A 22,864-nucleotide genomic window follows, 5' to 3' on the forward strand; every position below is an offset into this window, starting at 1 on the left:
CCAACTTCCCTCAGTTTAAAGTCACACCGCAGGCTGTCTCTGCACTTACCAGTTCCACAACTTTTCCCTTGACTCCATGACATCTTTAAAAGACTTGAAAGGTTTCCCCTTTCCACATGTTATCTCACAGTCTCCAGAGCCACTCAAGGCATTAGACACTGTCTTACAGATGAGGACTAGAGGCTCAGAAGAGCTAAATCACCGCCCAAGGTCACAAAGCCCAGTGATTAACAGCAGAGCTGCCTTCTCTGCATCCTGTGCTCTGTGCCAGCCTTCCTTTGAGAGCCTTTGGTGGGCAGTTCACATGCTTCCCATAAGCTTGCAAAGCTCATTTCATTAAGCACGTTCCATAGCCAAATAGGTCCAAGATAAACCACTTTTAACTTGGGTGTAGTGGCTGATGTAAGTAGGTGAAATATCCGATGTGCCCTCAGTGAGTCACTGAATGGCCCTAATCTTAAGCAGGTAGAGTGGGGCAGTGGGCCAACTCCTCCTGACCCATTTTCCCTCACAGCCTGGCTGCCCCAGAACTGACATTCTGCCAAGGGCACACAGTAGGGGCCCACCAGCCAACCATACCCCTTTTGTAGGTAAGGGAAGAACAGCTACAAACTTACCTTCGATCTTGCAGTCAAACCTAGCAGCACTTCCCTCCACAACTTCTAAATCACGAATGGTCTTAGAAAAGTAGGGTTTTACATGGGGCTTTTCCTCAGCGACAGCCTCAAGGAAAGCTTGGGAGACATCTTCTAGAAGACAGGGAAGAGGACATGGTAATTTCTTTATTCCTTGTTCTCTCCTCTTCCCTGGTTTAAAAAAGCTGACTTTTTTTTTTCTTTTTTAAGTTGTTATAATTTAGCAAATAATGGCGCTTAGAGGACTGAATCATAAGCACACCTTTCTCCTGGGGACTGGCTGGCCTGCTGCCAAATGATTTTGGCGGAAGAGAGAACTGTGACCAAACTGGGGAAATGTTTGGACTCCCTCCCTCGTGCTGACACACTGAAAAAGGAAATAATCTTTAAAAAAGTTATCTGGCTGCATTTCATGCTGCTTCAGGATTCAGTTGAGGGTATCGAAGAAGGACGGAAGCACGCCAGCCCACCTGATCTCTGTACCCCCTCTGCCCTCCTCTGGAAGCAGCAGGCCCTTTATCTGCTCCTTGGAAGGGAAGGGCCAGGTCCTAGAGGCATCTTCGATTTGCCAATAGCTCTATTCTCCACACGGATACTGCCTTCACAGTGTATGACTCTGGACCAGGGTTTGGGATTGGTCCAGGGAAAAGCTGTAACTTTGAGTGGCTCCTGATCCTCTCCTTCCCCTTCAGGCTATTTCTGGGTCACCTGGAGAGTGGCAGGGCTGGAGCAGGAGGGACCAGGCCCATGTGCAGCAGGCTCGGTCCCCGGCTGCATCAGAGCAGCTCAGCAGGCAGCCTCACCGATTACCCTGTCTTACGCACAAAGGGAGCTAGACTCAGCTTCTCGCCTTTGGATACCAAAAGCATCAGGCAGTGGGAGGAGGTGGAGGAGTGTCTCAGGCCAAATGAAGCACCTCAGGATAAGGGCCAGACCCTACGTGCATCTGAAGCAGGAAGAGGCCAAGGCCTTCACTGAGGAGATGGATGGGGCAGCACCTCAAAGACGGTGGGCAAGTAACTAACCCTGTTGGTCTCTAGGAGGGGCCCTGCCAGTCACTGTCTACCCAGTTCAAACGACATATTTCAGCATCATGAAAAATAGCAAACAAATATGGACTATATGAGTCAATTTTTGTTTAAAAGGAAAACGCAAAGACACGTTAAAAAATGGATATTTTTTAAAAGTACACTGCTATATGTGATTTTAATTTTATGTTTGCCTATTATTATACAAGCATCGCTTTTGTAATGAGAAAAACGAGACTTTTAATAAAGCCTTTGCTAATTCTTATGTAAAATATAGGGAAAAGATTAGCGGAGATCATCTAGTTCTATTAGACAAATAATAACTTTCCTTCTGAAAATAGTTAAACCTAAGGTGAAACAATTAAAGAATAATTACTACATTTAATAATTATTGTCAGGGCAGTGTAAAAGTAGTTTCAAATTTTTCCTTGTAGGTTGTATTATTAAAAAACCCAACCCCCCCACCTTAAGGAAAAAAAAACCTCTAAATGCCTCTCCATCCCCCAACCCTTCCTTTGTCACCATCTGGCTGGAGAAAATCTTCCTGGAGCTCCTTACCTTCAGACTCTAGTTTTTCTGCATTGAGTGGGCTGGTTGGTGACCCTGTTGAAGACTTCCTGCCACTGAGCCCTGAGATCATTGCCATAGAGGAGAGTCTTCCAATGGCTCTCACAGCATTGCCCGTTTTCTGGAAAATAGACACTGGCGTTGGACTCAGGCGCTGTCACTGGTTCCAGCTGAGCAGCGGGGCTCAGGGAGAAGAGTCCAGCCCAGGAGAAGCAGCTGTCCTTGAAACAAGGGCCTCCTGAGTGCCGAGGTTCTGCAGAGGAGTGAGCCCAACCTTGCTCTGCTCGGCACTATCAGCGTGTCAGAAGATGTTCGGAGAATGGAATGGGGCCTGGGACCGATGTGTGCGTTAATGTGACTAAACAAGGTCAACATGAGACAAAAACCCTTTTCATACTGTGCTTCAACTCCCATAAAAGGGATAGTTTATATAAAGCAACTGCAGGCTGAGACGGCTCCAAAGACTTAACTGCTGACAGGGCCCAGTGGAGGCTGTTTCTCATAAAACAATGCTAGTGATAGGATTTTAATTGGCCAAGAGAATAGTTACTACGGATCCCACAGGTCCCGTTGGGAAAGGAAAAAAAAAAAAAAGCCTTCTATTGACCATAGGCAAGTCACTTAACCTCCCTGGGTTTCAGTTTCCTTCTCTGTATAAGGAGGGGGTTGGACAGGATGATCTCCAAGGTCTCATTTAGTTCTGTTTATGATTCAGATACTTAAGAGATTTCGAGAAATACTCTGGCTGGCCCCAGCACAAGTCTACAGTGAAGTTCTGGAGGGGTGTTCTTCCCTGATGTACACCCAGCGTCAAAAAGCAGCACCCAAAGAAATGAAAAGCACAGCACTTTGCTTTTCTTAGTCAAGGCACCTTGGGAGAGGACAGAATTTTTACTGAAAAAGATGCCAGGACTTGAAAATTTTCTTTGCATTGTGAAAATTCTACCAAGCATAGGATTTAGGTCAAGAAGTCCCCAATGATACACATTGTGTCTGTGTTTCTCACCTTTAAGTAAAGATTCTCCCCCCTTTTCTAAGGTCAATGGAATGACTAAGATAAACTAAGGCATAACCACTGCTTTCCAGCCCTGCACCCAAAGCGTCTTTTGAGGCATCCAGATGCTGTGCATCCAGGGAGCAAACGTCACCACAGACTAGCTGCTGAGAGAGGAAGGAAACAGCCTGACAAGGGACAGGTCAGTTCTCTAACCACTCATTACTCTGTTAACGTGTGCAAATCACTTCCCCTCTCTGGGCCTCACTGTTGGACCTGAAGATTCAAATCTCCCTGCAGCTCTAGTCTTCTACAGAAAGACTGTGATTCAGACACGCAAATGTGTAGCAGGGAACGCTCCCCTTGAGCCCATGGGCTCCCTAATTCCAAACACCTGGATGCAGGACTGTCTTCACTTGTATGGTGTGGAAGAATGAAGTCTTTCCTCTTCTGTTAACAAAATGACTAATAGGAAGCTATGAGAACAAGGCAAATCAAAGCGTTACAATATTTCAGAGAAGGTGGCAGATAACAAATGAATAGACCACACATTGGGGGAAATTTTCCATCAGATGGAGCAATAGACCGTATAATTTCTAAAACAGGAAGAAATGTAAGTGCTCAATAGGGAAAATCTTAATAACCCACACATCAGAGGTCAATCTTTGGAAGCTGCTTCATGGGAAAAACTAGTTGGTGGGGAAGTTATCTGTCAGAACTATATGTTCTAGCCTTCCAGTTTCATGCCTTTGAGCTGAAAATTGGTTGCTGGTTTACTAACTGAGACCTTTGGAAATTTTTAAAACATCAAAAAAGAAAGATTCAATTCTTGATAAGTTCCATTCTTGTCTTGAGGAGGCCTTTTTCTTGTTGGAGGGCAATTTGCCAAGGCTGGGTTCCTGTGTTCCAGGCGGGCAGGGTCTGTAACGGCTTCCCTAACAGAGCACAGACTCCCTCCCCTGGGAGAGCCAGCGAGGGTGACTAACCAGCCTGGTTTCCCAGGACTGAGGGATTGCCCAGGATGAGGGGCTTTCAGGGATAAAGCTGAGACAGGCCCTGGAAAACCTTGGCAAGGTGATCACCCTAGAGCCAGCCAGCCATCATGGGCCCTACATAAACACCAACAGCCCCAAGACTACAATTTCCCCTGAGAATGCGTATTATCTAAATGTGATGGCCAAGAGTACTCCATGCTATACTGAGTCAAAAGCTTTCTTCCTCAAGGCCCTTTGGTCCATACTGCTGAAGTCTTTGTGGTTCTCAGAGAATAAAGATGGCTGCCCACAAGCCTCCAATTCCTAGTCCTTTGCTTCCATTTTGCATGTAGAGGCCCTGTTATCCTGCTCAACTTACCCACCCTCAATGCTATTACTCACCACCACGTCTCTTCAACATTCTTTTGATATAAATAAAAAACCTACCCTCTTTCAGAATAACTTCATTCTAAGATCAATAATACAATGAGTCATCTATCTATTGATTGCTTGTTGGGGCTTGTTCCCATGTTACTTCCTTCCCCTTTTATGAAAACCATACCAGGGGCTTCCCTGGTGGCACAGTGGTTGAGAATCCGCCTGCCAATGCAGGGGACATGGGTTTGAGCCCTGGTCCGGGAAGATCCCACGTGTCACACAGCAACTAAGCCCATGCACCACAACTACTGAGCCTGTGCTCTAGAGCCCGTGAGCCACAACTACTGGGGCCACGTGCCACAACTACTGAAGCCCCCGCACCTAGAGCCCCTGTTCTGCAACAAGGGAAGCCATCGCAATGAGAAGCCCACGCGCTGCAACAGAATAGCCCCTGCTCACTGCAACTAGAGAAAGCCCGCGTGCAGCAACGAAGACCCAACACAGCCAAAAATAAATTTAAAAAATCCTTAAGAATGTCATAAGCTTTAAAAAAAAAAAAAAAACCACACCGGAATGATAGCAAGGAAGCTTTTCTTACCCAGCTGTAGAGCGCTGTGGGCCCCCTGTGCTTGCCCTGGCCCTCTCCCTCCACAGCACACCCCGTTCTATCCCCCTCCACTCCACTCCGCCTCAGCACACAGAACCTCAGCTGCTCTCAGAGGGAACCCCCTATTCCAGGGGTGCTAAGGTCCTGGTATCCAGAGTTTAAAATGTGGAAAACATTTTCCTAAGGAGGAGCTGTAACACAAGGTGGTCAGATGCAGCTGAACTACTACCAGTGACAATATGCTTCAGGGACATTACGTGTTGAATGGGATTTTGCAGACTACTTTTCTATGTAATTTTGTGAAACCTCACCACTGTTTCTGTGGAAAAGCCATTTCCAAATGCTGCTACCTATATTAAAATAGGATATTAATGGTCCTTCTCTGAATTCTGTCCTTTCCCTTCTCACTTTCAGAAAACCTTATGGCTAATAACACTGTAAACAACAAGAAAAAAATGTGATTCAGATATCACCACAAATTATGGTTTCCGGACCCGTCTCACTGAAAAATTCCATTTATTTCCTCTCCCATTTCCTTATCTCTTCTCTGCGCCTATCCCCTGGGTTTAGGCTCTTCCTGCCTTTGGTTCATCAACAGATGTGTGGATGCCTCCAGAAGCCTGAAGTAATAAGCCTGCCCTTTAGCCCACGGCCTCATCCAACCAAAACCCAGTGCAATTCCCTCCTCTGAGAACTGCCCCACCCCCATACCAGTCACCGTATCTGCTCCAGAAATACCACTATTTCTTTGAGATCTGCTGGCCACAGGATCATTAATAAAGCCAACCTTTGATTTTGTGGCCCCCTTGTGGCTTTGTTTTTTTAAAAGAATATTTGCTCCTCTGATTTCACTGGACCCTAATGGCACCAGAGGGTAAGGTAAGCGGCACAGGTGTTCCAACTCACCAGGTACTTGACAGAGGCCAGGAGATCCACCCGAACCTTCAGGCGGGGCTAACCAAGAACTGACTCCCACTTCGGGGAGGCTGGTGAGATGTGCAGGGGGTGAAGTCTCTCAGACCCACACACCCGAAGCCCCTCTCTCACCTTTGCTCCTCTCAACCTTTGTGTGAACTTGGACTTTTCAGTGAACTGCGGTTTAGTCATTCTGTGTGGCAAATCACCAGTGTCCCAGATGCCCCTAAAATGGTGGTTTCCTTTTTCTCTGCCACAAAGGCAAGGTCTAAATGCCCCAGTCCCCTGAATGCCCAGCTAAAAGACTGCTCCTGCCAGGCCAGCATGATCAGGGTGAGGTCCAGTTCCCACCTCTGCGCCTTTTCCTCCGTCTGTGCTGTTATCCCCTCCTCTCTGTGTTCTACTCATGTTCCATGGCCAACTTCAGACTCCTGCCCTTGGCAGCCTTTCTTCACAACCACGTCCACCTCTGGTGTGACTGGTTCCATTCTCTGTCCGCACTCACATATATGGGAATGGAGAGCTATAGTGAACATTTATAATTCTTGGTGTGTGTTATGTCCTTTTATGTCTGTTTGCTTCAGGTCCCTGTTACACTGTACATTCCTTGAGTATAGAGACCATGCACCCTCCAGGAGCCCAGGAATTTTATAATACTAGTAGTGATAACAGAATATAGTAGACCATGGTAAGTTCTCTATGGTTTTGGATGATCATTTTCTCCATCTGCTAACAATCAGAGGCGATTTGTGTCGTTAAACTGTGTGCTGTTAAGACTGTGTGCGCTGGAGCCAGTCTCTGGGTTTGAATCCTGGCTTTCCCACCTATTAGCTGTGACCCTGGGTGACCTTCCTAACCTTTCTCTGCTTTGTTTGTCTGAGAACTGGGGATAACAATAGTACCTGCCTCCCAGGATTAAAAAACAATGCATAGAGAGTGCTTTGAATGTTCCCTGATACGTGGCCAGCCCTCCGTACATATTGGCTACCCATCTCATTTGTGAACACTTACTATGGGCCAGGCAATGTGCTAAAGGCCAGATGAATATTATCTCATATAATTCTCACAACAGTGAGAATCTCACAAAGATTTGGTACCACTAATATCCCCATTTTATAGATGAGAAAACGAAGGCACAGCAAGGTTAGGTAACTTGGCTAAGGACACGTAGCTAGTAACATGCAACCTCTCTATGTCTCTCCCATGTCTCTCTTTGTGGAACATGTGCCCACCTCCTTCACTGTAAAGAAACGCAAGACCATCACGCTGCCTATAAGGGGATCACATTCTCCAGGGCTGCCAAATAGTCCTAAAGGTGACATTGTTCGTCCCTAGTCACGAAGACATGGAATGTCAGTCTTGGTCCCAGACTATTTCAGAAACAAATGTAAACATTTTTGGAGTAAGGCCAGGGCAAGTTGGGAATGAGGGTAGCTTGAATAAAGCAATTATGAGGGGCGACATCCCAGTCCAAAGTGACCCCTCATTACCTGCCATTTTCTTCTTGCCATGTACTTCTTCATTCGGTCCTTGGAGAGTTTCTTGGCCTCCATGTTCTTGGTGTCTTTCATTAGCCATGTATGCTGAAGGCACTGGGTGCAGTCCAAGCGGTTTCTAATAGAGGCAGAGATCAGAGGGTTTCTGAGCAGAAGGGGACCACAGAGACTGCTGGTCAGATCAGAAACGGGAGGTCACCTGTCCCTAGTTACACAGGGCAGAGCCCAGGGCTCTCTGCTCCCAGTCCATCCACCATGGTGAGAATCACTGTGCTCTTGGCCTTTTTCCTCTCTTGGTCTGGGTTACACTGACTAGACCCAGAATACATTAGTGCTGAGAAGCCCTAAACACCAGTAAGCAACTGGAGTCTCATGACCTGCCCTTGGGGTCTAGGGAGGCTAAGTGCTGGAGGGCAGACATGTCTGGGAATGACTGGCACCGTATTCCGGGGTCGGGTCATTCTGCTGGTCACGTGGGGGCTGGGAACTGTGGAGGCCCGATCCTTCTGCCTCCTTGTCTGATGGAGAGAAGAGTGAAACCTTAGGCCCAAACCTCCGAGAATCAGTGAACTCTCAAATCTTATGGTGTGGTTGAGTATCAGGTTTTTCCCATTAAAACTCAGAGGTATGTCCTTTGTACAACCTATGAATTATGACAACCTTAGAACTGCACTGAAACTCATTTAATCTTCTGAAAGCTCTGGGAATCTAGAAATATTTCAGGGCCATCACCTTAACTGTCATAGGACTAATGAAGTCCAAAGTACCAAGTGCTAACATATGTAGAAAAATGAGTAAAAGTAAATTTGCTAACTATAGCAAATGTAGTGGTCTTTAGATAAGGGGATATGGATTATTTTAATTTTCTTATATTCAAAGTTTGTACAACTTACATGTATTAATTTATAATAGAAAAACATTTTTTAAAGTGCTGATAGATGGAGATTTCTGGTTGAAGAGATGCTGCGTTTGAGTTTATGGGAATCTAGTGTCTTGATGTATATGAAATCAATTCTTTGGTGAGTCCATTTTACGAGCACAGAGAAGCCAACACGTTTCTGAATAAACTCAAGGTCAGGTGAGAAAATAGGGTATATACACAATACCTCATTTACCACATCTTGGGTGAATGAAGCCTGGTTGACAGAAGCCATCCTTGGACCAGAGTTGTTAGGAAGGAGGTCCGCACCTCCCTGAGGCACCTGGGGAGCGGGGACCCATCCCACGGGAGGGGCATCTCGGCCCCCCGCAACATCTAGATCCTCCTTGGGTCACGCCTGCTTCTGAGGTGAAGACTGGGGCAGCAAAGTGCTAAAAAGACCTCGCTGTCAAGGAGTGTGGAATGTCTCCTCTGGAGGAGTTTGGCCCTGAGCTGGCTAAAAAGGACTGAGAGGTGGGTGCGTAACCAGAAAACCAGACCGAACCACTTAAGAGACCCTCTAGCCTCGCTCCTTTAGCAACTGTGCTCTCATGTCCCAGACAGGATTTCCCCCAGAGGGGGCAAGACGACCGACAGCCTCACAGGGGTCTGCGGGCCAGGCAGACAGGGCAGAACCTAGGCCACAAAGTCCCCTTGGTGCACATGCAGAGCCTCTGGGCTGACTCCTCCCACCTTCCTCCGGCACACCACCCGTTTCAACACCACCTTCTGGGGAAAAGCTTACAGCTGCTCGTATTGCCAAATACGACTCCCCGGGGCCCCTGGAGCCAGGCCTTGCCTCATCTGGCCACCTGTTCACAGAGTGGGTGAGGCGCCCGACAGCCCGTGGCCCCCCGCCGACACCTCACCACTCCCTTGCCCTGGTGCAGGCCGGCCCTCCCGGCATGTGCACGGCCCCTCTCCACTTCCTACCGTAACGGTAGCTGCTTCCCCTCGCCAGTGAATTCTCTCCAGCCACACCAAGACCCCCTCAACCTCCCCTCCTCTGCTCTAGCCTCCTCTACTGCTCCCACCTCCATCCTCTTCCCCCTGAAATACTGACTGAGCACCTTGGGCGTCTGACCTTTCCTCACAGCCTTAGGCCGTCTATATGCCTGAACGCTCAGGCCTCCTGACGTTCACAGATGTTCTTTATAGTCATTTGCTGACCACCTGGGCAGCTCCAGGCAGCCCCAGAAGGTGGAGGAGAGAACCTCACAGTCTGCACGGTTGCAGGGGACAGAGATGGAGCTGGGCCCAGTGGCCTGGGGTCACAGCCTAACTGGCCAGTGGTGGAAGGTACCTGGCCACACTCAGGCAGGCAGCTCCTACATGATTTAGATACAAAATAAGCATCCAGCCAGAATAGCTAGGAGTATGGTCAGGACCGGCAAATAGGGTACCTCCCCTGCAAGCCCCAGAAGGGGGGCTGAGGTTTCAGCAGGGCGGTCGCAGGCCACAGCTGTACACGGAAAATAAAAGGGGCTGTCGTTATTCACACGCAAGCTGCCTCATTCCATCAACACTCAGTCAAGCGTTGCTTTTCAGGTGAGGTTTCTGTGCTTCGAAAGACAGGAGAGTGTCGGGCACCAGGGAGCAGGACCCTCGCGCACGCAGTGCCCATCCTCCCCTCCTCGGGTGCGGAGGGGCCCACGACAGGGAAAGAGAGTCCCTGCCTCTGGACCCCAGTCCGGGGAGTGGGGAGGCCGAAAAGACTGAAATCTCGACTCATTACTTCATATCTTTCTTCAGCAAGCTGCTGATAAAATCCTTGGCGTCATCAGAGATCTCATCGAAGGCCTCGTCGTCAAAGTCCCAGGTGGCTGAGGTGACGTTGGCTAAGGTTTCGTTATCGTTGTCACCCATGAAGGGGGACAGTCCACTGACCCTGGGGGATGAGAGAGGAGAGCAGTGAGTGGGGGAGGCCAGCAGGGAGGGCGGTCCCGCCAGGGGAGCGCTCCCTGAGGTCAGAGGTGAGAGCGCCCCAAACGCCCCCGCGCCTGCCTCTCCTCCCACCCAGGAGAGAAGGGGGCGTGGCTCTCAGCCTCTGCCCGCTGGCTCACTCACTGTACTTCTGGGGTGTCGCCCGCCTGTTGACACCACCTGCCTGTGAAGCTGAGGCGGAGGGACTTTTCTTCAGTTCACCACTTCCACACAGCACTGCAGGGCCTTCCTCCCTGCCTTCTGTTCTTCCCCAACACCCAGGCGAGAACTTCGCCCCGCAGAACCTTCTCCAAGGTCCTGGGGGGAGGAATGGCCTCCTTCGCAGGGCTCCAGGCACGCACGCGCGCGCGCGCGCACACACACACACACACACACACACACACACACACACACACGTGGACTGGTCACGTGGTACAGCACTCATCACCGCGCCCTGTCCCGCCCTCCCACCTCTCACCATTAGCATCAAGAACAGGGCCAGCCCGAGTGGGGCTCGGCAAGGGTGTGTCCACGAAGGGTGGACCTGCAATGCGGGTCGGTGATCCATCTATACTTGACGTCAGTGCGCCTGAGGCATTTAGGCCAAACCAGAAAACTTCCCCAGAGGAACCATGGCCTGTTCATTCGCTGGGTGACCTTGGACAATTCCCCTCATCTTTCTGTGTCAGCTTCCTCCTCTGTTAGATGGACAACCTGCTACTTGGAGTGGTCACCACTGCCACCTCTCCCTGTTCTCCTTCTCCTGCGTCCTCATTCTCATAACAGCAGACATCTATCAAATGTTCACTATGTGCCATGCACTGGGCAGAGAGCTAAAACAGATGGACTCATTCAGTCTTAACACCACCCTTTAAGGCAGGTAACTCATTACTTCGTTTAACAGATAAGGAAACTGAAGCACCAAGTGGGGGTAAGTAACTTGCCCAAGGATTTGCAGTCAATGAGCCTATTTCTTTTTTTTCTTTTTCTTTTTTTTTTTTTTGCGGTACGCGGGCCTCTCACTGTCACGGTCCCCCCTTTGCGGAGCACAGGCTCCAGACGCGCAGGCTCAGCGGCCATGGCTCACGGGCCCAGCCGCTCCGCGGCATGTGGGATCCTCCCGGACCGGGGCACGAACCCGTGACCCCTGCATCGGCAGGCGGACTCTCAACCACTGCGCCACCAGGGAAGCCCAATGAGCCTGTTTCTTAACCGCTAATTTGTACAGTCATTTCTAGGAAGATGAAGTAAATCACAGCGTACAGCACTGGCAGGAGGCCTGGTCCGCAGTAAGGAGCTTGGTCTGTGACCGTAGCTATTATGCAGTTCTTCTGTACACAGTTCACCCCCACTGCCCCATCAATCTGTGATCTCTGGAATGACTCACTTACCAATAGCTTAAGCCAAATAAAATTTGGAAGGTAAAGTATCTCAAAGCCGAATGGAGCAGACGTCTGGCTTACTGGCCTCACTTCTCACCTCTGGCGGGCACCTCATCTTCCCCCCAGCCATGCAGCCCGCCACTCACCCGGACCTAGGGCCAGCTTCATGGGCCTTGGAAGAGCCCCACTCTTGGCTTAATGCTCTGCTGCCGTCATTTTGAAATTCTTAATGTTTACACAAGTCACCCCCCCTTTTTATGCTGCACTGGGCCCCATGATTTATGTAGCTGGTCCTGCCCTGGCCCCACCTGAGCCCCATGAGATGGATCTAGGGCCCTCATGCCATCAACCTTCCAAGTTAAGGCTTCACTAACATCCCTTTCCCCAAATCCCTCATCATAAACAATAATGCAAAGCCCTCGGGAGCTGTTTTGGCATCCAAGAGGCATCAGCTTATGAAATACACTCGGCCCTGAAAACTAAGTTTTGTAAAACAAAATCTATTGAAATATTGCAAGGAAAGCTTGCATGGGAGGAACCCTCTGGTGAAAATCTTCATTAAAAAGAAGAAAAAGAGCTTTTTCAGTGTGAATTATCTCACCCGAATCAACATATTTGTGCTTTTGAATAAAAGAGTTTTATAGATGGCATTAAAATGTCTTAAAGCAAGACACCCATTTATGTTCTGAGAAGGCATGGAGATAATCATTCTCGATCATATCACAATGAGGGAAGGGTGGGATCTCACCAGGCCCGAGTCTGTGCTGTTATATGCTATTCCTTTCCCCTCTCTGGGCCTCAGCTTCCCCCCTTATACACCAAGGGTACTGGACTAGAATTCCTAGGGGCTCCCAGGAAGCCCATAGGCTTAACTAGTCCCGTCAAGAAGCAGCCTGACTCTTGCTTGCCAGCTACATGCTTCATTCTGTCTCTGCACTTTCCATTTGAAACAAAGAGGGGAAGTCCTATAGCACTCCAAGAGATTGCCGGGAGCGGGGTGGGGCAGGGGAGTAAACAACCCTGCTGTGGAATGCTGAAAGGCCGCCTTCTGTAAACCTCCTTTCCTAATTAGGAACTGTCATCCTGCAGAGATAGGGCTTAATCTCTGTGATGTTCATAGTTGGGGAGAGCCTCCTCTCCTCTGGCCTCTGGCACTCCTCCTTCCTGGCAGCCCATCCATCTGAAGTCCCTCCCAAGCCTTGGCTGGCTCCTCACCTGCCCCAGCTGCCCAGCATCCCCCGATAAACAGTGCGCCTCTAAAATAAAGAATATACAGAGCCTGACGATGAAGACAGTATGCGAATTTTAGCAATGCCCTTCCGTGGCGGTGGGATTTTGCAGAATTTTTAAACTTCCTTTCTTGTACTTTTTCTTTATTGCTAGAATTTGCATAGGATCATATATGGTTGGGTTGTTCAACCCAATCAACAAACATAGTAACCCTGGCATTAAAAACACAGCTACTCACCTCTTTTCCTAGTCTTACCTAGGTTTTAACTGAAGGGGATCAGAGTATACCACCCCAAAATATGAACTTGGGCATAAAAATTGCCTTGAGCTGAAGGCAATTAGCCCTTTGTCCTCCCTCTTTCTGTCTAAAAGCAGGACATAAATTTCTCTTCATTAAGGTGACATAAATTTCCATTTGTTCTATTTGTCCATTTCTTCTCTTCCCAGAAAGAGGAGAAAGACTGTCATCTGCATATTAGATATCGCTGAACAGTCCCTATACATTTCCTAGTCACCTTGTCACAATCTACTCCCTCCAGAAGCTCCAAACCCTTTTTCCTTCGTCTAGTTATTTCTGTATAATTTATCACTCTTTGTTAAAGTAGTATATAAGCCCCAAATTTTAAAGGTACCTTGAGTCACATTTCTTTATGAACACCTGTGCATATGTACATAATTAAATCTGTTTTCTTTTTGTTAATCTGTCCTTTTTAAAGAAAAAAAAAATTATTTATTTATTAGGTTGTGCCGGGTCTTAGTTGCTGCATGTGGGCTCCTTAGTTGTGGCATGTGAAGTGTTAGTTGCAGCACGCATATGGGATCTAGTTCCCTGGCCAGGGATCGAACCCGGGCCCCCTGCATTGGGAGCATGGAGTCTTAGCCACTGTGCCATCAGGGAAGTCCCGTTAATCTATCTTTTGTCATTTGACTTGCAGACCCCCAAGAACTGAACCAAAGAGGTAGAGGAAAGTGTTTTTCTCCCCAACATAACCAGTGAATTTGTCTGGTTTTCACAAAATTGTCATCAGTGTGGGCAAGTTCTTGGACGCTCTACTTTTTCCTCACTTGACATTGTCTTTCACAAGTGTATACAGAGTCTTAATGTTCATTTTTAATGGTTAAATATTAGTCTTTGTGCTAATGAGTCAACTAAGGACATGACTGCAGGGTGTTCTAACTTCTTAATTCTTAATCTCTTACTGCAGCCAAACGTCACCAGGGAATCTGATGCGGGGGCCTGTTCTGCTTGGAGGACAGAGCATGAGGAGACAGAAGGCAGAAATGCCTCTCGAATTACACTTTCTCTATGGTGTTTTTTAAGCAGATGACTCCACTGCATGAATGGCCAGCAAAGGAGGCCATACATCTTCCAGCAGAACTACTGAGCGCTCAGGAAGGAGTTAGTATTTTATCCCATTTTATCCTTGGGATGCTCATTCCCTGGTGTGGTGGGAAGATTTGAGAGGGCTGCTCAGGCCCCACAGGAAGAGCTGGGCATCGTTTTGTGCAGTAGCCTAGGAAAGACAGACCCAGGGTTTAGTCATGTTAACCACAGCCCAAGTCCCTGGAGAGCAAAACCTGCAGGTGGTGTCTGGGCCTGGTGTGGATGGGGGGTGCCTGGAGTTCTCAGGACCTGCAACAGAGAGCATGTCTGGACTCAGCGGCTAAGAGGGAAGCAGCAGCCCTGGGTGGAGCTACTGGATCCCTCTGAAGAGCCCTGCATCCAAATCTGAGTCTGAGTAGGTACCTGATGCTTGGGCACTGGGACTTCTCCCCAGCTCACTAGGCTGCTGTCCCCAGCAGTTAGATTCCAGGTGGGGATGGACCTGGCTCTCTGGACCGTGGTGCGTGCTCACAGATGAGCTGAGACAGGAAGTCTGCTGCTGGGCACAGCAGGAGGGTGGTAGGGAGGAGAAAGCTGGGCAGCAGTTCGGGGGAGGGGAGGAGGAGAAGGAATTCTGGGGTAGGGGTGAGGGCAGGGCACAGAGAAGGGTTTTGGTGTCTCCACAGGCAGTAAAGGGAACAGCAAGTCCTAAGGAAATGGGGGGAGGGAGATAAGAGAGGGAAGGAGGTCTTAGAAAAGGAGGCGGGGCTTAGAATTTCTTCACCATTGAAGTGTGGCCTAGAGAGCCTGGTCCTCTCTCTTCCTGCCAGAAACCAATGGGTATTGGTAATAGCAGAAGTCTCCAGCAGATCCACGAAATCTGCTTCTCCCTTCAGAATCAGGGGTGAGAGGGTAAGGGGCCCCGAACCCCACCTGCTACATCTCTACCCTGCCTGGGGACCCTGGGCAGGTAGTGGAGCCAGGTCTCCCGTACCGTGACAGGATCTGCCCTGATCTCTCCGAGGGTGTGAGAAGGAGTTCCTTCAGCAAAGTCAAAACAACCTATGGGACACAGCTGCTCACTTAGGAGGTGCTCACCAAATCTGCACTGAGGGATACACCTGTTATCACCTGTCCCCCCAGCTCCCTATATCTCACTGGCCCCAGAAAGGAGATGGTGGGGAGGGGGGGGGCATCCTCTGGCACAAACAAACAAGGAAGGTGACCCTGACAAGGACTCCAAGCTCCAAAGAGAGGGATGGAGGGTGCACGAGGGCCGCCAGAGAACCTCTTATGGGGGCTTCCGGCAGTGGCTCCAGAATTCTGCAGAGCGAGGGCTGAGAGGAAGCAATCTGGCTGGCTCCACCTTCTGTTCTCACACCACGTGCCCTGCTGACAGCCCTAGCTGAGGAGAGAGACTCCCAGACCTCAATCCCCACTGTGAGAGCCAGCAGGAAAAGTCCCACAGGGCAGAGCAGCCCACAGAGGTGCTGGCTCCCCAGCAGCCAGGATGCTGAGGAGGCTACAGGAGGCTGTGTAGGGCTGGCCTGTGTCCGTCACCCCCACTGCTCACCTGCCCCCCTTCCACAGGCACCTCTCCACCCTCCTCCCGCCTCCGTCCAGATGCCTTCAGGCTGGTGCCCCATTCATCAAAATTATTTTCCCCCCAGTTCAAAAAGCCCTTCCCTATTCCTAGGTCTCAGCTTTAAAAGTAATCTAGCAAACCATGTAACATGTTATCCAAATTACTTCTTCCACCTCAAAGAATTTTCATTTTAAAATAAAGTGCTCGGGCTTCCCTGGTGGCACAGTGGTTGAGAGTCCGCCTGCCGATGCAGGGGACACGGGTTCGTGCCCCGGTCCGGGAAGATCCCACATGCCGCGGAGCGGCTGGGCCCGTGAGCCATGGCCGCTGAGCCTGCGCGTCCTGAGCCTGTGCTCCACAACGGGAGAGGCCACAACAGTGAGAGGCCCGCGTACCGCAAAAAAATAAATAAATAAAATAAAATAAAATAAAGTGCTCTTATGACCCAGTAATTCTAGTTCTAGATTATATATCCAACAGAAATGCATAAAGATATTCACTAAAGCACGTGTACCAGAATACTCACAATAACCCAAACTGGAATCTAGTCCATCAGCACAGAATGGATAAGTAAACTGGATGAAGTTCACAGAGTGAAACACTATACAGCACCAAGAATGAACAGCCTACAGCTACACATCATAACATGAATGGGGGTCACAAACAAGGTGGGGCAGAAGCCAGACACATCTTTCTGTATGATTTCGTTTATATAAAGTTCAAAAGCAGGTGAACATGGTGCGTGATGTTAGAATGGGGATCAGGTTACCCCTGAGGGAGTAACCAGAGCCTGGGCACCGGGAGGGCTGCGGGCCTGGTATTGTGTGGTTTCCGGGTCTGGGTATAGGTGTGTTTACTGTGCAAATTCACTGAGCGTCTAGTCACTGGTCTGGCCCTGACCCGTAGGGAGACCAATCGTCCTAGTTTGCCCAGGATGGTCCTCACTTCAGCACTGAAAGTCCCGTATCCTGGGAAACCCATCAGTGCTGGGTGAACTGGGACAGCTGGCCATGCTCTAGGACTGTGGGAAGTGGGCAGCCATGTGGGCTTCCCTGGCTCCTGTGACCTCAATGCCAATTGAAGACCGAATCTCTGCCATGCCCCACTCCCAGGTTTATTCTGAGGACCAAACAGATGGTCCTGATTCTACGGCAGTGGGAAAACCGATGGAGAGAGTAAGGCAAGTCTCCTTGATGGCTGCAGGGGGACCCAGGACCAAGCCAAGCCACAGGGCAGCTGGGTCTGAACAGAGGGAGCTGACAAAAGACCGTTTCCCAAGAGCCTCTCCTGGGCAAAGATCCGGCGTGAGCCCCGTCCAGCCTGGGGCAGTCCCCACTGCCCTGCTATCCTTTATTTACCAAGGGGCCAGCACTACAGAATCTGACACAGTTTTCTTCACTCCTCAGCTCCCTTTCTCCTGGAGGGGACTGGGTAGGGAGAGGCAGGAAGATGCTCTCCTGGCCAGAGTTTCTTCTCTGCTGCTCTGGGGGAGGCTGTGTTGGTGGGGGTGACCCCAAGCAGGGAAGAAGATGACTCTCTGGGGTACAGAACCTGTGACACAGGTTCAACTGAGGTAGGCTGTCCTAATAGCCCAGAGGGAGAGTAAGACTCCTGAGCACGTGAAAAAGCCACATTGGTGCACACACACACACACACACAAAATCACTCTGCTTCTGCTAAAGCTTTTGTAACAGTGGTTCCTAAACCTGGCTGTGCAGTAGAATGACCTAAAGCCATTTCTCACACTGGGGTCTGAAGACCCCATGGATCTAAGAAAGGATTCTTAGAGGTCAATATTCAAGTTTTCTGTGAAAATGTTTAATTTGTCCTTTTGCTTTAACAACAAAAACTTTTTTACAAAATGACTACACGCATATCTGCATTTTCAGGGAGACCATCCCATAACTGTGTGATGTCACACAAACTCAGGGGCTGCCACTAAGGCTAGTGCCTGCTTGCGGCCTCAGGCTTCAGAGGCCAAATCAGCCAAATCCCAACAAGAGGGTGTGCTCTAGGGCCTGGTACTCAAAGTGCTGTCTTTAGACCAGCACCACCAGCAACCAGCGCCTGTTAGGAATGTGGATTCTCAGGTCCCCTGGAGCTTCTGAATCAGAACTTGTAATCTAGGCAGCCCAGGTGATCCCCTCATGTTACTGTCTGTGAAGCACTGGTCTAGATTACTGGCCTTCCCTCTTTTCTCCAGCAGTTTTTAACGGAATGGCTTCCTATTTTCCACCTAATTTCCCAATTCTAATTACTACACAGTAGCTTTCTGTTGTCTATGGGTCCCACTAAAAGCTCTATCATCAAAAGTGCTTATTAATTAGTCCGTATACTGGATGCAGAGATGAGGCTGGAATTTGGGGTCCCTCTGCTGTGAGGATGGGGTGCGGTCCTCTGAAGATGACACCCACAGCAGATGTACACCTGGGCTCTCTCCCTGCTTCTCTATGGACCCATGTACACACATGAAGGTAAATTCCACGGCACCAGCCACGTTCCTGTCCTCCTGACCAAAGGCCCCTAGGTGGCTAGCATCAAGGATGGTGAGGGCCCCAGAACGGGGCTCTTGCTGTGTAGAGCTAGACGCTCCTGCAGAAGTGTGACGTGGGCTGTGGACATCACCGGGAGCACAGAAGCCAGGCAGGCCAGCGAGGAGGGGGCTGGGAGCCTACCGCCCTCCTGACTCTAGGCGGGCTCCCCATCAGGACCCGCCCTGGTCCCTTCAACATCAGGGCAGCCCGGGGACCCTCCCGCCGTGTGCCCCAGGACTCACAGGATGTAGCAGATGACCCCGATGCTCCACATGTCTGTGGCGTAGCCAATGGGCTCATAGTTGATCACTTCAGGTGCGACGAACTCTGGGGTGCCAAAGAGGACCTTCAGAGACCCCGCGTTCTCTGCAACCAGGATGGAGAGGGATCAATCGCCAGAAAGTCCCTAAGCCAACCCGAGGTCAGCAGATGCCTGGGAGGCTCTCCCTCTGCAGGACGGCACAGGGACAACAGCCTCCTCGTGGAACGAGTGCATCGACACACCAGTGAAGCCGCCCTGCCCCGGATGGAATGGCTTTCCATGTGTCTGTCTCTCCCATGAGTTCCCTGAGACAGGGGTGGTGACTTGTGCTTGAAAATAATCTCTACCATTCACTCTGTCATTTGTACCCTGCTGCATGCTTTATGAGGACTTTCCTATTTAATGCTCTGGCCAAGGAGGATGACCCCATCTCCCAAGGAGAAAAGGGAGGCCCAGGGAGTGACTCGCCTCCCCCCACCCTGCCTCCCAGTAAATGGTGGTCAGGACCTAACCCAGGGGGTCTGACTCCTGAGCCATGTTCCTCCCCTCCCCCACCCACCTCTCCACACGTAGTGTCACATCTCTCTTCCCAGGAGCTGCTGGCAGGTTAGTTGGGAAAAACCGTAACCCTGAGGTAGTGCCTCTGAGCCATAGAGGACCATCACCCACCAAAATGACTCTTGGGTTGGGTACTCAGGCCCTGAGCGCCTTCCCCTAACGTGCCCTGCCTCCTGAAAGGGCAGGAACAGCAGTGATGCTTCAGAGAGCCCTGGACTAGGCCCCAGGTCCTCATTCCACCCCAGCTCATCGTGGGACTTGCTGGGCAAAGCTACTGCGAACCTCGGTTTCCTGGTCTACAAATTGAGGCTCATAAAATCTGCCCTGCCTGCCTCAAAGCGTTGCTGTGAGAATCAGATGAGAGAAAGTAGGTGAAAGTGCTCTGGAAAGTGCTCTGTACGGTAGGGTGCAAATGTGAGGAAGCACCATCAGCAAAATGTTCTGCTGCTGAAGGCACCAGAGTGAAGAAAATAATAATGATAAAATAAATGAAAACACCCACAAAGTGCTTACTATGTGCGAGGCACTGCTCTTATCCCTCTACCTATATTAACTCAGTGATCCCATAACAACTCTATGAGGTGAGTCCTACTGTTACCCCAATTTACAGATAAGAAATTTGAGACATAGGCTCCCACAGCTAGTAAGTGGGAGGGGTAGTCTCCACGGTCTGTGATCTCAGCTCCAATCCAGGGCATCCCCTCTAATACTGTTGTGTCTAATACAGTGCCTGGAACACAAACAGCCACGGCCACTGCCATGACGTGTTGGTAACAACAGAAGGGGTGGCTCGGCCTTACCCAACCTCCTGGCCAGACCGAAGTCGATGAGCTTGATCCTGGTGCCTGTCTTGTTGACACACATGATGTTCTCGGGCTTGAGGTCCAGGTGGACAATGCCCTGCTTGTGGATGTACTCCACCCCCTCCGAGATCTGCCTCATGTACTTGATGCACTCCCGCTCGGTCAGCTCAAAGTCCTCATCGATGATGCGCTCGAACAGCTCACCCCCGGACACGCTGCGGGGACAGAGAGGGTGCTCAGACCACAGGAGCAGGCAGCCTGGCTGGCAGGGAGCCTGGCCAGGGCAGGCTGGGGGAAGGGGTCATGGCCAGGAAAGCCCAGTGTATGGGGGTGCCAGGCATTTTCTGCAGCTTCCTGAGTCCCAGACCACTGCCCCGTTATGTCAGTCCCAGTCTTCCACTGTGTGAGGATGGCCCGGTCCTCCTGGTTTCCTGCTTGGGGGACCCTGCCTGTGCCCACTAAGCTTTGGAGGGGTTCAGGGAAGCATCTCCTAGGCAGTCTCAGAGGTGGCCATGAACTGAGAGATCTAGAATGATCTCCTAAGCAAAAAGGGTAACTTCCAGACAAACTCTTTCCCCCAAATGACTATAGATGTAAGGGATTATCCTGTTCTCCAGCCATGTCTTTTAGTCATAAAGAATTGAAGTTTAAAAACTCACAGTACCCATAAGCATTTGTTTTGCATAGCCAGAAACAGAAAAGTGTCTTCAATAATACGGAGCATCAGCACATTTTGTAAAAGGCATTGGCTGTAACCTATTATACTTACAGTTGTAATCGATTTGCTTCCTCTGGCTAGGCCTATAACATCAGTTTACTCCTTCCAGCCATAACTAACTTGCCTCCCCTGCTCCCTGGCCCAGGCTGGGAGTGTAGTACATCCTTCCTGCCCGGATAGACTTTGGATCCTGGCCATGGTGGTTCTGGGGCCTGCAGTGGGCGTCTTTTCTAAGGATTGGCCAGCCAGCATATTTCCCTTCAGTGCAAATGCTGAGTCACATGGGGCCTCTCTGTTCCCCTCTCCCAGCCTTCCAAACCCACCTTCCTTGCTCGCTGCTCAGAAACCTTAAAGCATCCCCTTGGTAACTTATGCGGCATCCAGACATCAGTAAGTTCTTTCTTTACAATGGCCTGTGGATCCACCAGCTGAACAAGGTTGAGTGGGCTTCCTTCTGAGCCTGTCCTCTTCCAAGGGGCTTCCCTCTTCTAAGGGAGTCATCACAAAGATGGGAAAGAGCTGAGTTTGAATCCTGTCTCTGTGGCTTGGGCAAGTTACTTAATCTTTCTGAGCCCCAGTTTCCTCATCTGTCCCTACATCGCAGTAGTTAGGAATGAAGGAACTTTTGTAAAGCATCATGCCTGACACACAGTGGGTGCTCAGCACATATTAATTTTCATCTGACAACCTGCTGCGGGCCAAGTGGATCTTGTTACTGACCCCTGAGGGAGAGACAGACAAGGACACACCATGGGGCCCAGCACACGGAAGCCTCTGTGGGTCTCCATCACCACAGGACAAAGACTTCTGGGAGGGCTGAGCGGGTAAAGGTCAGTCTGTGCCAGTGGCCGCTGGGGGGGCGCTGGAACCAATGCTTTAGAACCAACCGAGAAGGACGTCCTTGTGTGGCCAGCAGGTGGTGCCTCTGTCCTCAAGCCCTTCATTTCTGTTGCCCTCCACCCAGGCTCTAGGTCAAACTCTAATCTCCGTTCTTAGGTTCCTAGGTTTCAGGCCATTCTTAACATCTCTGAGCCCCAATTTCCTCATCTGTAAGATGCAGATAAAAACAGCACTATCTCACAGGGTTGCTGTGAAGATTGAGTGAATTAATACAGGTAAAGTGCTTAGAAAAGTGCCTGGCACATAGTAAGTGCTCAATAAAGTTAATTATCTTTTTTTTTTTTTTCCTTTTTAAAGAACCAGTGGGGGCTCTTGTTGAAAATACAGACTCCCAAGCTTCTCCCCTGAAGATTCTGATTTAGAAAATCTTGGAAGGGTTGTGATCCATATTTTTAATGAGTACCCCAGGTCATTGTTAAAATCAGACAAGTTTGAGAAATATTGGCTTACTCAGTTACCACCCCTGGGAAGCCAGCTGAAATTCATGTCCTCCGAGAAATCACTCCCAATTTCACCATATGATCTTTCCCTCCCTGGGTTCCCACACTCTCATCTCTGCACTTTCCCCATCAAGTCTGCCTTGTCTTAAAGTTGTTTGTGAACATGTCTGGAAAAGGTACGGCTCATCTCTAGATCCTTGTTTTTACCTGGCAATATCTGGCACAGACAAGGTACCCCAAAATGTTTGGTTTTAAATTTAAAATATTCTGAAAAAGCAAGAAACCATTTTTTGCAGTGTCCTTGGGAACGTCTGAGGCAATGAGTGGTGGAAATCTGAGCCGTGGAGATAATTACTGCTGCATTTCTAGAGGTAACCTATTCAGTAGAGGTGCAAATATAGGTTCAAACCTATTCAAATTTAGTTGATGTATTTTGAAAACTGTCCTTGTGGTCCATTTTCAAGGATGGAAGGGGTTACATAAACAGTTCTATATAGGTTTCTTTTCAAAACGCTCAAGACTGTGGGTGGAAAGAAGCTGCCACCCACAGAGATGGGATAAAGCCATGGGCCAAGACTGGGCGGAGGAAATGTGTGCTTAATAAATTAACAGTGATGAGTGAGTGAATGAATGAAAGAAAACCTACCTTATTCCAAGGGATCAAATTTATCCCCCAACTGTAGACATTGGCC

General features: G+C 49.6%; 1 protein-coding gene across 9 annotated transcripts in view; it reads right to left on the minus strand.

Moving 5' to 3' along the window:
- MYLK (myosin light chain kinase) overlaps positions 1 to 22,864 on the minus strand; it is a 270,323-nt gene that overhangs the window by 3,633 nt on the left and 243,826 nt on the right. For 7 of the 9 annotated variants that reach the window (XM_029214523.1, XM_029214524.1, XM_029214528.1 and 4 more), the window contains 6 exons: positions 20,112 to 20,329; positions 18,734 to 18,857; positions 10,249 to 10,401; positions 7,589 to 7,712; positions 2,222 to 2,351; positions 618 to 749 (listed from right to left, as the gene is read on the minus strand). In XM_029214523.1, coding sequence (XP_029070356.1) covers positions 618 to 749; positions 2,222 to 2,351; positions 7,589 to 7,712; positions 10,249 to 10,401; positions 18,734 to 18,857; positions 20,112 to 20,329 — 881 coding nt within the window. Of the gene's footprint in view, positions 1 to 617; positions 750 to 2,221; positions 4,827 to 7,588; positions 7,713 to 10,248; positions 10,402 to 18,733; positions 18,858 to 20,111; positions 20,330 to 22,864 lie in introns of those variants that run through there. The other 2 variants (XM_029214527.1, XM_029214531.1) reach the window with 2 other exon arrangements.

Source organism: Monodon monoceros, unplaced genomic scaffold, assembly GCF_005190385.1.
Source record: "Monodon monoceros isolate NGI ecotype Baffin Bay Population unplaced genomic scaffold, NGI_Narwhal_1 Super_Scaffold_11, whole genome shotgun sequence".
Taxonomy (NCBI): Eukaryota; Metazoa; Chordata; class Mammalia; order Artiodactyla; family Monodontidae; genus Monodon; species Monodon monoceros.